Source organism: Stegodyphus dumicola, chromosome 6 (assembly GCF_044657685.1).
Source record: "Stegodyphus dumicola isolate Sdum_Otavi_A_Nest chromosome 6, ASM4465768v1".
Classification (NCBI taxonomy): domain Eukaryota; kingdom Metazoa; phylum Arthropoda; class Arachnida; order Araneae; family Eresidae; genus Stegodyphus; species Stegodyphus dumicola.
In genome coordinates, this window is record NC_140773.1 from 59,742,968 (window position 1) to 59,757,898 (window position 14,931).

Sequence of the window (14,931 nt, forward strand, 5' to 3'; positions counted from 1 at the left end):
TAATTCCTAGGCAATTATAAGGTACAGAGATTATTGCCTATAGTATAATTGCATAACTAACAGGAAATTTTAATAATAATTTAAAAAAACATCTGCAGAGTATCACAGAAAACTCTAATGGGAAAATAGCGCAATAATTTTTTTAAAATCATGCTGCAATACTAAAGAGATGGTTTGCTCTGCAACAAAAAAGAAAATTCTTTCAGAAAAACTAGGGTTTACATAGTCTATAAAAACTAATTACTAAACGAATAAAATATGTTTGATAAAATTCTTAAAATAGTCATTTAAAAATTTCTTTGATATATATTCACGGACTTCTAAGATTAAGTTTTGAGAGAATGCTGAAGAATAATTCGCTTGATAAGGTAAATAAACTAAGCCGGATCAATATTGATATTTATTCGGTAAGTATGTCATTTTCACCCCAATAATCAATTCCATGCAACGCCCGTAAAATTGGAAATCTTTGATCGTATTTGACCTTGATCTTTTTAAATGTTAATCGAAGAGCCACGGAAAGGCTCCACCGCCATCTAATGCTTCGGGAATTGATAATAAAACTTCTGGAGAATAACACATTAGGTGTTCAATATTTATTATATAAGTAATACCGTGTCCTTTCGCGCTTTTTGTTTTCATAACCTTGGTCGTAGACATATATCTGAAATGGCAAGTGTTTTAAATGGCGCAAACATTCGTATTGAGTTTATTTAAATTTTTAAAAATTGATTTTTTACTTCCTTGTACGAAGTAAAAAGGAAGTATTGTAATCGCGAAAAGTTTCAGGCAGCATATTTCAACGAAAATATCCATTTTGACCGCTATCGAATGCAATTTAACGATGTTTTTGCGTGATATCTGTACGTAAGGACAGAATAAATAAAACTGCTTTAAAATTAATTCTGAAGAGAATTTTTCGTGGCGTCTGTACGAACGTATGTACGTACATGCGTACGTACGTATCTCGCATAACTCGAAAACGAGTAGCCTCAGAACGTTGACATTTTGTATATAGGACTGCTATAACATGTAGATGTGCACCTCGTATTTTGATTGCAATCGGCCGCATCAAACGTATATAAATACTATATTTATATATATATCCACTCTGTTACTCGGCACAGTGATCTCAGTTTCTTTACTCTTATATGTTTGTAAATTGTACATTTTTTGCTTTAAAAAAAATGGTTGAATTATGTTGTTCTTATCTTCCGGTTAAGGTTTATATGCCTTTCGTAATTCTGGAAGCAATATTTTTAGAATTATCAACAATTTAAAAGCTGTTTAAGTGCGGTTAAGTTTTAAATAACATGGCGGACATATCTGTTTACATTTGAAACAGCAGAATTGTAGATTTGTTCCCAATCTAGAGAGACTAAGCTTCGCAACAACAAATATAACGCCTTCATTTATTATTGCGAATTAAATCATGCTTAATCCTTTCTGGAATTTTTTCGAGGAAATAAGTGTTTAAGATTTACTTCATAATTTTTAATACATATATTTTGAGTTTTTATGCATTTTTACCTTTTTGCGAAGTGAGAACTGAATTAATTGAATGAGAAATACTGAATTGTCTGTGAAAAACTGTTTCTTTTCTGTTTTGTTTGCTTAATTTCTTTCATACATTGTTCTAGCTTTATTACAGTATTTGAATAGAACATGTGGCAACGATAAGATAATTCTTCAAATGAAATAAATTTTGTGCATTCAGAGTGTCGTTATAGCGAAACAGAGGAAGACAGCAGTAAAACCCAGATGAAACCTCTCTACAGTGATAGAGTAAAGAAAAAATTGGAAAACCCACCCACAGAGTACAAAGATATAAACTGGATCCAAGATCCTAAAATCAAAAAATTTCTGAACAGTATGTTTGAGCACGTTGAGAAGATCCGCGCTGCAAAAACCACGGCTGAGAAGTTTACTGCCGGGTTCAAAGCAGCCATGACACTGATGAGATTTGCTGAAAGTGAAGAGTAATCACCAGCTTAGAAGCATTTGAGGGAATTTCACTATGTTTACGATTTCTTTTTACTTTTTCAACACGCAGGTTTCCCTATTTACAGCAGCAGAGCTCGGGGTCAGTACTTGGGTGGGTGACCACCCATGTGACTGGCCTCGACGTATCATCTTTCTTCAACTACTGAAGATACATCACAGCCATGATGATCACAGCTTGTACGGCGGCCAGATGCTTGAACCCTCCTTCTCCAAAGTCTACTTGACCAACTCACGTGCATTAGCACATGTTCCTGCTTTACCTTTGTCGGTGCGGTGTAAATCACCTTAATTTTTAATTCTTCCCAACGCCTTAGGGCATATCTCCAACAGAGACGGTTAAAGTAGCAGAGGCTACTAAGTGCCGCCTAACCATTCACTCGATTTCGATTTCGTGTCGTTATAGTAAACAAATATAGTGAATTTTAAGGAGTGCATTTATTCTATTGTGGTTTATGTGCTGTCGACGAAGTAGATTTAATTCAATCCAATCAATTTAAATGAAATTCAAGAAAAAAAATGCGTATAATTTAATATTTCGTACTAGGAAGTCATGTGGTGTCCACATCGGATTTTTTTAAATAACGAAATGTAACTTTTTATACTATTCCCCGAATGCGTAAGTTATGTTTAGTAAAAACGTATTTTCATCAGGCAAAATAAAACACAAAACGATTGTCACCCATACGACATAAATTGGCAGAGCTTTAAAATTCAAAATTTTTGCCTTTTGTTTCGAATTTTTTGGGGAGTAGGTTAAGAAGTAGATTCAAATAATTCAAGGTTAATTTTTCGTCTTTAATGTCATCCAATGCTATTTCGTTGGAATTGACTACCGTGTTCAGCTTAATTTATAAAGCTGTTAAATTTGGTACGCCGAAAGCAATTTCATACGAATAATTTATAAGTATTTAAATGCTAGAAATGCATCAATAATATTCATATGTAGTTCCATTATTTTAAGATTATAATCTAAAAGCCAAACAAAAATTATTGAACTAGAAATCTTCCTCTCTTTTGATTTATGGAAATAATGTTACGAATTTGAATATCTAGCTAATGATGGAACCTGCTATTATTTTCTAAAATACCAGTTCTATAAAATTATGCAATTAATATCACATTTTATGAAAATCTGTATAGCTGTGCTTGTCGCTTCATTTGTTAGCATCAAAAATCTTAATTTAAATTGATATTTACTTTTTAATTAAATAAAAATTTCTTCATTTCACTATTCTTTTTATGTATGAGGAATACGATTCCAAATTTTAAAATAAAACACCCGGATCAAATTTTTGTCATATGGGACTCAAATAGTTATATTTACTTTTTTAGAATGTGTGTAAGTTTTTACTAAGTGCAGTTGTAGAAATCGGGGGTTAAATAAAAAGCTAAATTTCGTAATTTTTACAAAACTTATTTTTGAAATTTAAACATGTCACAATATATTATATATATATATATATATACTATATACTATATACATAAAGCAGCTTGGCGGCTGGAAATACGTCTACCGTTGCATTGCGAAAATAAAGATCGCATGAGGACTTTTATGGTCCGCTGTGTACATATGGTACACAAGATGATGAAGAAAGACAGTTTTAACAAAACTGCCAAAAGTTATTTTAATTCTGAAAATTTTAATTTTAATTTAAAGTTGGCATTTCATTCGCACCGGCTGCGAAAGATTTTGAATAACTCAGTAAACCGTTTCTAAAGCTTATGCTACGAATTTAGAGTTGAATATTTTTTATATTCTGTTAACAATACGTATTCAGAATCATTTTTCATTTCTTTCTCGCTTGCTGTGGTCTTTACTGTTTGACAATGCTAAGCAAGAGCGTCATTTTCGTCATAACAAATGACAGATATTGTTTAAATTAACAGACATTTGAGACACGGCGCTTACGTGTTTTCGCAGTCGTTAGACGTAGTTATAAACTTTGAGCTAGAAAAATGTTTTACATAATATAAATATTCACGCTATGCTATTTTGTTTTGTAAAAATTACTAAATTTAACTTTTTGGGATCTTTTAGTTTATCTCCTAAAAATTTATAAATATTCTAAAATTCCAAAATAATAAAAATAATGAAAATAAAAATTAAAAAAAATGAAAGGAAGTTGAAAAACTCTTAAATAGATAAATATATAATATAATTAATAAATAATATAAATTGAAAAAAAATTTCAAGTCTGAAAGAGTTCAGATTTTAACTTTTAACGGTCCCCGAAAGGATTAAAATTTTATACATAGTTTATCGGCAGAGATTATCAATAGAGAAGGTCCAGATAGAATAGCGAAACATTTTATAGGATAATAAATGAATGCACATTTAGACTAACATTGTTGTATATGTTCTGTATATTTGAAAAAAGAAAAAAAAAAAAAAAAAAAAAAAACAGGCAACTTAGTTCTATAAAAATATTGAATGTTTTTAATCAGTTATATCATGAATTAAAAACCTTTTCATTTAACTGAATCAAATTCAAAAGTACAAAATAGTATTATTTAGAACTGCATCTATTGCTATTAAATAGCTTAATTAATGAAACCCAATTTATTCATCGGTAACAGACAGATTAAATTTGAAAGATCTAGATAGCAGACAAATTAAATCTTGCATTTGCAATGTATCTTTCTTACGTTTGAAAGGTAAATATCTTCCATTTATACTCATTTTGCCGAATGACAGTACACTCGAATGAAAAGTGAAACACCGCGTTTCGAGACAAATAGCCCTTTTGGGAAGAAAAAAAAAAAAAAATACACGAAACGTTTGACTTCCATATGACAAAAATTGGCCAAGATATTTAATTTCAAAGTTTGAGATTCGGTTAAAACATAAATAATACCATTTAGTAACATTTCTTTGTGATTTACTAGTGTGTAAACATGATTAAAATTTTGTTATATTTGGCACGATGAAAGCATTTTCAAGGAAATAATTTACAAAGCCAAATATAGTTTAACACACACACGCACGTGCTGTTTTAATAGTTTTAGAATCCTGTTCTATGATAGGAAAAGAAATTCATTGGAATAGAAATAGTTTTCATTTTTAATTCATGCAAACTATGTTTCGAATTGATTGTGTACCAGGGCTTAAAGCCTGTTACTGTTTTCTAAAACACGAATTCTATAAGATACTGTAAATGAGATCTCTATTTGGAACCAAATTTGTATTGCTCAAAACTTTCAGCGACAGTCTTCGCATCAATGATTCTCACTATCTATAACTATCGGAAATCTTTTCCTAAACTAAATTTTTAGTTATATACAAATTCAAATATTTCGCTCTCCCTGAATTTCGAAGGAAGATTATCTTAAACTTTAAAATGAAATATCTCGGTAAATTTGTGCCGTATGAGAGCCAAACCTTTTTTAAAGTATAAGATGAAAGTTTACGAAATAATTATTATAGGGCTGGGATTATGTAAAATATTAGATTTCGTAATTTTTGCAAAACTGATTTTTTAACTTTGAAAATTTCAAAAATGAATATTTATGTTATTTAAAAATTTATTTGTGAAAATTTAGATCTACTACACATTGCATTTTTATTGCACGCAATAAAAGCAAAACGTTCATGTGAAAGAGATAAAACAATGTGAATAATATTAACATGTGTTTCATTGTACCCAGCATACTTACTTTGCTAATCATTTGTCTTTTGATTATTTTGTATTACTAAAGTAAACACTACAAAAGTGTTCGATTTATAAAGCAACAATGTATTAAAAATTCTTCTTTGTATCGAAGTATGTACATCTTCTCTTTAAGATAAAAATTTAAGTTTAAAGTTTTACATTATAAGGTATTTCTCACACCATCCTAGAGTGCCTTCGTGGTGTAGTGGCTCTGCACGTTGGAACGGTATTCAAGAGGTCCGCGGTTCGATTTCCTGCGAAGGCGTTGTTAATTTTTCATTTTTCCTGCTACCAAAAAAATCCTAACATCTCTACAGTGGCGCCCCAACTAAAAGGGTATTGGATGAGGATTCTCCATACCCAGGATTTGGCGATTGGGTCCCCTAAAAACTCCAGTCGCCCTTTAAAAGGGGGAGTATATAAGGTATTTCTCCCTCTTTCCTAGCGTGCCTTCGTGGTGTAGTGGTTCTGCACACAAGCCCGGTATTCCAGAGGGCCGTGGTTCGATTCCTGGTGAAGGTGGTTGCTAATTTTTCATCTATCCGGCTTTTCCAAAATACCTAATGTCTCTACAACGTATGCTGCAAAAATGTGCGTTTTTAACGAATTATGATTAAATTTTCTAATGCATATTTCAGAATTCTTTTCTTTTCGCTATTAATTTTTTCTTGTTTTAGGAGGAGCAGCGAAATTCTCGCGACATCCCAGATACGTTGCTATGTTTATAAAGTTCAACAATACACTTCCGGCTTTGAATACTGAGCAGCAATGAACACTCAAGGCAATATCCTGGACATTTCTTCGGAGGTAAGGTCATCACATGATATTTGAAGCGTTTTTGCGCGAATGCTTTGGGGAAAAAAATATGATTTCTTAGACAAGGGTAAAAAAGGATATCAAGAGCTATGCAAATGTCAGCTAGTACAACTTAAATCGATATTTTACGTTATATTTATCCTACTGTTTTCCCTAATGTAAATGTAGTAATCTACAGTCTTTAACGTTACAACGCGTAAAAATATAGTTATTTATAGCAGTAAAAACTAAGAATGTTTCATAAAGATTTTGCTTATCTGTACTAACATGCAAACAGAAATTTTACTACATGCTTATTAGTTACTGCTGTAAACACAAATAATTAGTAATTTAAAATGACATTTGAATAAATGTCATTTTATTTAACAAATTTATTTAACATATTTTTTATTTAACACATTTTGAATAAATGCGTATATTTCAAGAACTTAAAATCACAGTTAGGATTTACATCTTAAAACATAACAGGTAATTACTGTACTTCGTAAACTGGTAACAGCTTAATAGACAAGTTGTGAAGTTTGTTACATAATTAATCCAATTTTTCGTATTAAATCTATTCTACACCTTTACTGTTTCGTTTACTCCACCAAAATATGTATGTTTGTGTGTGTGTGTGTGTGTGATTACGGCAAAGCCTCGAGGGCTATCTGCCTAAGGGGAGGGGGAGGGATACCTTCGTGGAGGACTTTCTAAGGGAAACTGGCTCGTATACACGTTACACATGGGGAAAACCACGAAAACGCCCATGCAGCCAGCCCGTTTGCGGGATTCGAACCTCGGACCGAACTACCAGTGTTCAGCGACTTTACCGCTCGGCCGCTGGTGGGCCGCCACCAAAATATGTAAATAAAGATCGAAGATCCATGTTTATGAAAGGAAGTTGGTAACTCCAGCTTGCCTTGGTGAACTCCTTCCTCTATAGTGTCTGCCTTTAGAGTTGTTGCACGAGCAGGTGAGTATCTTTGATTGAAATTAAGTTTGTAATCATGGAATAGTTCAGCCAGGTTGTTAGATTTTGAATATGTAAATAATATGAATCATTGTTGTCTTGCCAGCTTAAAGAAGTGGGATTTAATTTTGCTAATGGTTTTAGTTTCTGTAATCGCAAGCGTAATTGCTGGTAAATCTTTCAATTGTTTACCTTGTAATTACTCAGTGTTCTGAGACTGAAAGGTACGGATGGGTCAATAATTCGTCCAGCAGTCTGAAAAGAAAATATTTTCAGACTGCTGGACATATGTCATTTGTTATTTGTTATATGTCATTTGTTAAATAAAATGACATTTATTCAAATGTCATTTTAAATTACTAATTATTTTAAACTGTGATAAATTAAGTTTGATGTCATAAAGTTTCTTATAAATATTTACTAAGAAACTTGGAACTGAAGATTGAAGAGATGCTTAAATTATCTCTCATATTATTTTAATCTCTTATTAAGAAGTAATTACTTATATGCAAATAACTTAATTACTTAAATGCAAAATAACTTACACACAGGACATAAATTAATAGCAGTTACTATCGCACAGGTTTAATAATATTATAATCAATCTTGCTACTGGTGCTAAATCGATCTATTCTCGCCACTGATTTTAAAGACTTTTATGACACGTATACATATTTCTAAGCTCAGTGAGCTGAAGATTAAAAAACAGAAACAGATATTAAAGCTAAATCTTAATATAACAAAATAAAGAAAGCTTATGGATCAATTAATTTTAGATCAAAAAATGCCTAAAAGATGACTTTAGTTATGTCATGCAGGTAATCTTATCGTTAAAATGTTAGTATAATTTATATTATTTTAATTTGGAATTTTTCATAAGAGTCTTTATACAGTCTTTTTTTTTTTTTTTTTTTTTGTTGTTGTTGTTAATCATAGATATACTGTTGATCATAGATATATACTTCAAGTTACAAAAAGTTGCATATATTCATATTTTGACATTTAAGTTTAAAAATTAAGTTGGAAGACAAATACGCCAATGCAAGATTTAAAATTAAGCAAAAGTTCAAACTTAGCTTGGCATACATGTGGAATCTTACGATTTTGGTTGATGTGACCACAAAGAACAAAATGTATGCTTAAAATTTTGTTTTCTTTTGAAGTAACTGCAGATGAAAGCGTTGTTATGTCTGGTAAAGTTTAAAAGATGATGCTGGGAGTAAATTACAATTATATGAGTGGTTGTCCAACTTATAAAATGGCGAAATATCGAATGAAACTGCATAAATGAGAAAACATTGAAAAAATGAAATATATTAATTAAAATCATTGAAAGATCACTGAGAAAATATTTGAAGAAATTCTCTCTGTCGGACACTTCTTAGTGAAGAATATTATACTGCATGTGTCTCAGCTACGTCAGTCATCAAATCTTCATGCTCATTGTTGCTTTTTTCTATTTTTGTAGATAAAGAAAGCTCTCAAAAAGTAATTTAGGAGACAAAAAAAAAAAAAAAAAAAAAGCAATTGAATGATGTGCGTAAGATACAAGAAACAAGTTGCGTGCCTCGAATACTATTCCATACGAATAACTCCAGAAATGTTTTCATGTTCACCGCAGTGAGCAAAATATAGTTAAATGTATATCAGTGCTGGTAGAGGACCTTGTATGAAACTAAAAACAAATGTTAAAGTGTGAAGTATAACAAAATTACTTAAAAATAAATCTGGTTATTTTTAGCAATATCCCTCACATGTTGTTCTCGTTTTCAGTCTCCAAAAGTTATTTGTATTTTCTTTCGAATAAACCAATCCTTTGTTTACCTGATCTAAGCTTTGTTGTTAGGTACCATTGAAACCGATCAATTGGAAATGTTATTATGATCGACATATAGTGGCTCAATCGAACAACTTTGTAGCTAAATGTATATTCTGAGCACGCACTCTCGTAGTGACTTGTTAAGTGCATATTCCTGAACAAATTCGTACTTTATAACTCCAAAAGTTCCAGATTCAAATATAAGTTTTTGCACGTCATATCTTGCATTCGGTGAAACAATATTTCATTTTCTGAAATCTATCTGTAAATAAACTATAAAATCTATAAATCTTTTTGTTTAATATATTTTTACAATTAATTGTTGCATAGACTGAAAGTCTTAATTTTAAATAAATGATGGTAATCCCTTAATAACTCTGTTTCTTTGTTTTTAGTTTAAATTCTTTTATTATAACATTATTTTGAATCAATAATGAAGCCGTCCATAAATTTTAAAGGGGACATTTTCTCTTTTGTGTAATTTAACTAAGCAGTACAGTCATATTTTCCCTAAAACTTCCAGAAATATAATTATTTCCTACACTGTCAGCTAATAAAATACTTTCTTAGAACTGTGATAAAAATTTTCACCAATATAGCTTCTTTAAATAAAGAATTCTGTTCAGAATGTTAGTCTAATGTTTATTTTAAACGATTCGTTTTTCAGTTGAAGATTCTGCATTCATCTTCGTTTGAATTCATTTTCAAATTTTTGCAAGTTTTATTAGCCGTAAAGTTTTTGTAATAATTTAAAAGATTTTTTTTCAGCTGGGTTCAGGGAATGATCCAATAAGGTTACGAAAAGACCTTTTAGCATTTTATTCCTGAAGAAAGTTATAAAATATTGAAATGATTTTAACAAAGATCTTTACACGCAGAAGATTTTGCACACTTGAGAAGCTGACTGTTAATTTGAGATGCAAATATATTCGAGAAAAAAAATCCTTGCCTAGATTTTAGTGGGAAAACAAGAAATGTTTGAGCTGTTCCGTGGTTTTAAATCAAAAGCTACTACGTTCGCATAAAATATCAGAACAACATTTAAGCCTATTAACCTTTAACTGGCAAATACCTTTCTGTCGCTGTGGGTCTTCATGGAAATAAACATGATTTAACTGCAAATTTAAGTAGATTGATTCTTAGTGTGACATTTTTATAAAATTGTTATAGTCCTTAAAATATGAAAACTATAATTAAATTTCTGTCGTTGTGTTATGTACAATATTCATTCAATTAGCGAATATTTATTTTAATCCTTTATAATGGAGTAGAGATTACGAAATTCCGTTTTAAGTGTTATTAAGGAAAATTATTTCATTTATGCCATTTGTCAAAATCGTAGTCTAGTCTATGCCATTTGTATTATGACTACATGTTTCTTTTGCATATTTTAAGGCTTTAGATTTTATTAAGATCAATTTAATCATAACGTCAAGTTTCGGATTGCATTTTTTTATTTAATTTTTAAATTTCAAAACTGAAATTCAGTTATGCAAAGTAACCTTTACTTTAAAGTTCTAAACTGGTGCTAAGTCCTCAAGAATAGGCCATATTTTTCGAAGAAAGAAGAATTTTTTTACCATATTTACGTTGTTTTATGAAGAAAACAGGGAAACATTATTTTTGTAATGATTTAAGTCCATTTAAAACAAAGAATAGCAATCAGTGCCAGTTACTTTATTCCTTTTCCCAACTGAAATTCGATAGACCAAAATTTCTAATAATATCTTTAAAAGTACCTGCACAATTCTGAAAACCGCACATTCTGCTTCTGCATATTCATATTCTAAAAAATCTGCTACAATTCTCTGATTGACTGACCTACATGCATTATTAAGGTGTCGGATAGATTACTTACAATAATTATTTTTCGCTATATTATTCATGTAAAATAGTAAAAGTATTTCGAATCCATGAGCTAATCTTTAAAATAATGAAGAAGATTCTACTAATAAATAATGAAGAAGATTATAAATGCTGCAGTAAAACTCGATAAAGAATACATAGTGAGAACATATGAAGTACTCAATTAAGTGTAAGAGCAACGTAATTTATAAAGAAATCCTAAATATTACGAATATGTAATAATTAAATATTCAATTTCATAATCTCTTACCTCTTAAGAGGTTTTCATAACCTCTTAAGTTATAACGTCTCGTATTCTAAGCAAGCATAAACTAACTAAACCTTAAAATAGCGTTTGAGGAATTATCCTGAGTCTTAAGTACAGCAAATTCCAAAGAAAAGGTGTAAAGAGCCCCTTATTAGCTCAATATTATTCGCAGATGGCACTTACTTGTGTTTACAAAAGTAACACAAGTAAGTGCCTTAACTCAAAAAGTAACGAGTAACTTAAAATACAATCAAATTTAGTTAGCAGGCAGGCTCTAACTCTTAAAAGTCGACGTAAACAAGCCGCAATGTAAAGAAATGTTCGAATCTCCTAATATTTAAAAAGATGCCCTTTCCTGAGTATTCAGATTTTTCAGCTTAGGATAATTTAGAGCAGCGGTGCCCAACCTTGTGCTCGCCGATCGTTTTGTATGTGCTCGCCAGACCGATTACGTACTATGAACAAAAAATATTTTTAAAATAACCACTTATTTATATTTTTAATTGTTAAAATATGGTAAGCATTTATAGTCATAAGAGATATCTTGCAAGACGTTATAAAATAATTGATTGCTGACTGATGAACTTGATAGTAAATATGGAATCTTATTGCTTCATTCCGATGTCAGATGACTCAGCAAGGGAAAAGTACTTGAACGATTTGTAGAACTTCTTTCGCCAATAAAGCAGTTTTTGGAATCCGGAAACGAAAGTCATAAAGAATTGGACGATAACAATTGGTTATCCGATCTGTATTTTCTCACGGATATATCAGCTAAACTGAACAAACTGAACGAAGATCTCCAGGGAAAAGAAAAAAAAAACTCTTTTTCAATTGACTGGGACTGTAACTGCTTTTCAGATTAAGTTAAATTTGTGGATAAATCAGATGAAGGAAAAAATGTCACCCATTTTCAGAATTTATCAAGCCATATTAATAACCACAAGGCAATTGAAACAGAGAAATACTCGGTAAACCTCTAAATGCACTGAAAAATAATTTTGAACTCCGCTTCTCTGATTTCCATAAAGTTCGACCAATATTATTATTCATCTCAAAACTATTTGCCGAAATTTATATTTCAGATGTATCACATAAGATTGAAATATGTTTAACAAAAATGTGGATATTTCAGAAATGTGCTCGCGATAGGCCAACGGTTGGGCGCCACTGATCCAGAGTTTCTGCTTCAGATTGTGACGAGGGAAGCGACAGCCAGAATAAAGTTTTTCTGTCTACGGCGTTATATTCAGGGATTGCTTCCTGAGTGTCTTCTTTAATTCCGATTTATGGATTCCTGATTTAGTTGGATGGTTCGAGCCCGCATCCGAGCACGATGAGTCTAGAGTGGGTGTGCCTTCGAATTCTGCGACCGATGAACCTTGGTGTGCTCTGAAGTAGTGTTCTCCCTGGTTAATGTGATGTCATTTGAAACTTGTCAGGACTATTTTTCAAAAAAAAAAAAATTTAACTTAATAACTAGGAAAAGATGGCGTAATTCTACCAAAATTCTGGATAGCATCCTACATAAGAACTCCTCACCTCTTCTTAGCGTGCAGAAATGATTATGCAGTCTCTGAAAGACGAACTTACGTTTAATTCTACCTAGGTCAAGTTCTTTTTAAATGTTTTGACTATTAAATTCATTCATCATTTGAATGTCTTATCTAATACCTTTCTAGTTAATTTAATACTCTATCAGATATTGACATACGTTATATTTGTGTAAACATCTAACGAAATAATAAATGCAAGTAAGGAACTAAATTATTGTGTTACTTATAAGGAAAATAGAATAAATAAAAACTGATATTTGTGATTTTATGCTGTGTTGTTAATCTATCTACCATAGTACAGCTTTAAGAATTCTGAATTGTTTTTATCACGATCGAACGTTGGTGTAATATATTTGAATCAATTAAGAGAAAGTTAAAAAAATCAGTTCAAGGCCAATTGCCTTTTTTTTCATTTGTGAATAAAATATTGCTACACAGCATATGGGCCCAGTAAAAGTACATAGGGCTACTAAACTTTTTTAAGTGCTTAAGGCCGAGTAAAAGTCTCAATCCGACCTTGAGTGCACATTGATGACCAGTTCGTTGACCGCAAGTTGTTGTCAACTTGCAGGTGAGCAGTGATCAGCGCTATTGACACCTTCGATTTAGTTTTGCTTTAATATGTAACTTAATTTGCATTTATATATTTACATACGGTGTGTATTATATATCGAGGTGGTAATTTTTATTAACATTTACATTTTTAAGGACTATTAGTCTCGAAACGGCATTTTGCTTCGGTTCACTATAAAAGGCGTACCACATTTTAAATTGTTGCCACCAAATATTAGTTCCTGTATTATATTTAATGATGAGTAACGCAATCCTCCACCCGAACATGGGTCCCTGGAATATCGAATTTTGAATTTATTATCTATATCATATTTTGTAAAACTTTAACGAATTTTTAACTCAACGATTTCAAAGCGAGCAATGGCAACACTACACGAAAAAAAATGTATGTCATGCGCGCGAGACTGTTTATCGGAACTTCCAAAGATAACTAGCGGACGGCGGCAAAAGCAAACTTTAAGTTCTATATACTATACCTGAAAAGAAAATGTATAAAAATATTTCATTGTGAATGAGATCAGTTCAGTCTTTCGAAGCAACAATCAATTCGTAAAAGTTTTTTTTTTTTTTTTTTTTTTTTTTGTCAAGCCAGGTAATAAAAACGTTTGACACTTTACACTTTAGGTTAATACATACGTATGACGTCATGATTTAAATTTAACGTAATATAAGAACATTTTCTCAACATCAATAAAAGAATTAACGTGGCATTAACATTTCGTGTCGTTTATCCTAACTTATAAGTAACAAAAAAGTTACCAATAATAGCTATTTATTTCAAATGCTGACATTAACGACACATTTTCGACATACAATGACGTCAAATGTAATAGCGTACGTTCTTCAACGTCAGAATATGACCTATATAATAATAATATGTTTGATGTTTGTCAATGCTATTTTTATTTCATATTTTGTAAAACTTATAATTTTTTTATTAACAAACTCTACCATTTGAAAGCCAGTAATAGCAACACCTTTTTGAAATAAAGCAGATGTTTATCTCCTGCGCGAAACACTGTTGCCACTCGGAAAAATGAGAGCGAAAATTAGTGTTTTCAGATTTTTTAATGAATATCTCGGTTGGTTAAAGTCGCACGAAGATGAGAATGGTCGAAATGGCTTTCCACGAATTTTTGTAATCCGGAATAATAAATTTAATGACTGGCAATGCTATTTTTATTTCATATTTTGTAAAGCTTACAAAGTTGTTTTATTAACAAACTCTACTATTTGAACGATTTGAAAGGGAGCAGTGTGGCAGCACTTTTCGAAATAAAGAAGACTTTTATCTCCAGCGTGCGAGATTTGCCGCTCGGAGAAATTAGGGCGAACATTAGCATTTTTAGAATTTCTAATTAATATTTCGACTGATTAAAGTCGTACGAAGGTGCGAATGTTCGAAACGGTTTCCTACGAATTTTTGAAATCCGGAGGTACATCTTTCG

At 31.2% G+C, this 14,931-nt stretch overlaps 1 protein-coding gene across 1 annotated transcript in view; it reads left to right on the forward strand.

Annotated features, from left to right (window-relative positions):
• The window catches only part of LOC118182758 (latrophilin-like protein LAT-2), a 71,758-nt gene that overhangs the window by 21,240 nt on the left and 35,587 nt on the right, over nucleotides 1–14,931 (forward strand). The window contains exon 2 of the mRNA XM_085818343.1: nucleotides 6,332–6,461. Coding sequence (XP_085674469.1) covers nucleotides 6,423–6,461 — 39 coding nt within the window. The 5' untranslated portion in view covers nucleotides 6,332–6,422. The remainder of the gene's footprint in view (nucleotides 1–6,331; nucleotides 6,462–14,931) is intronic.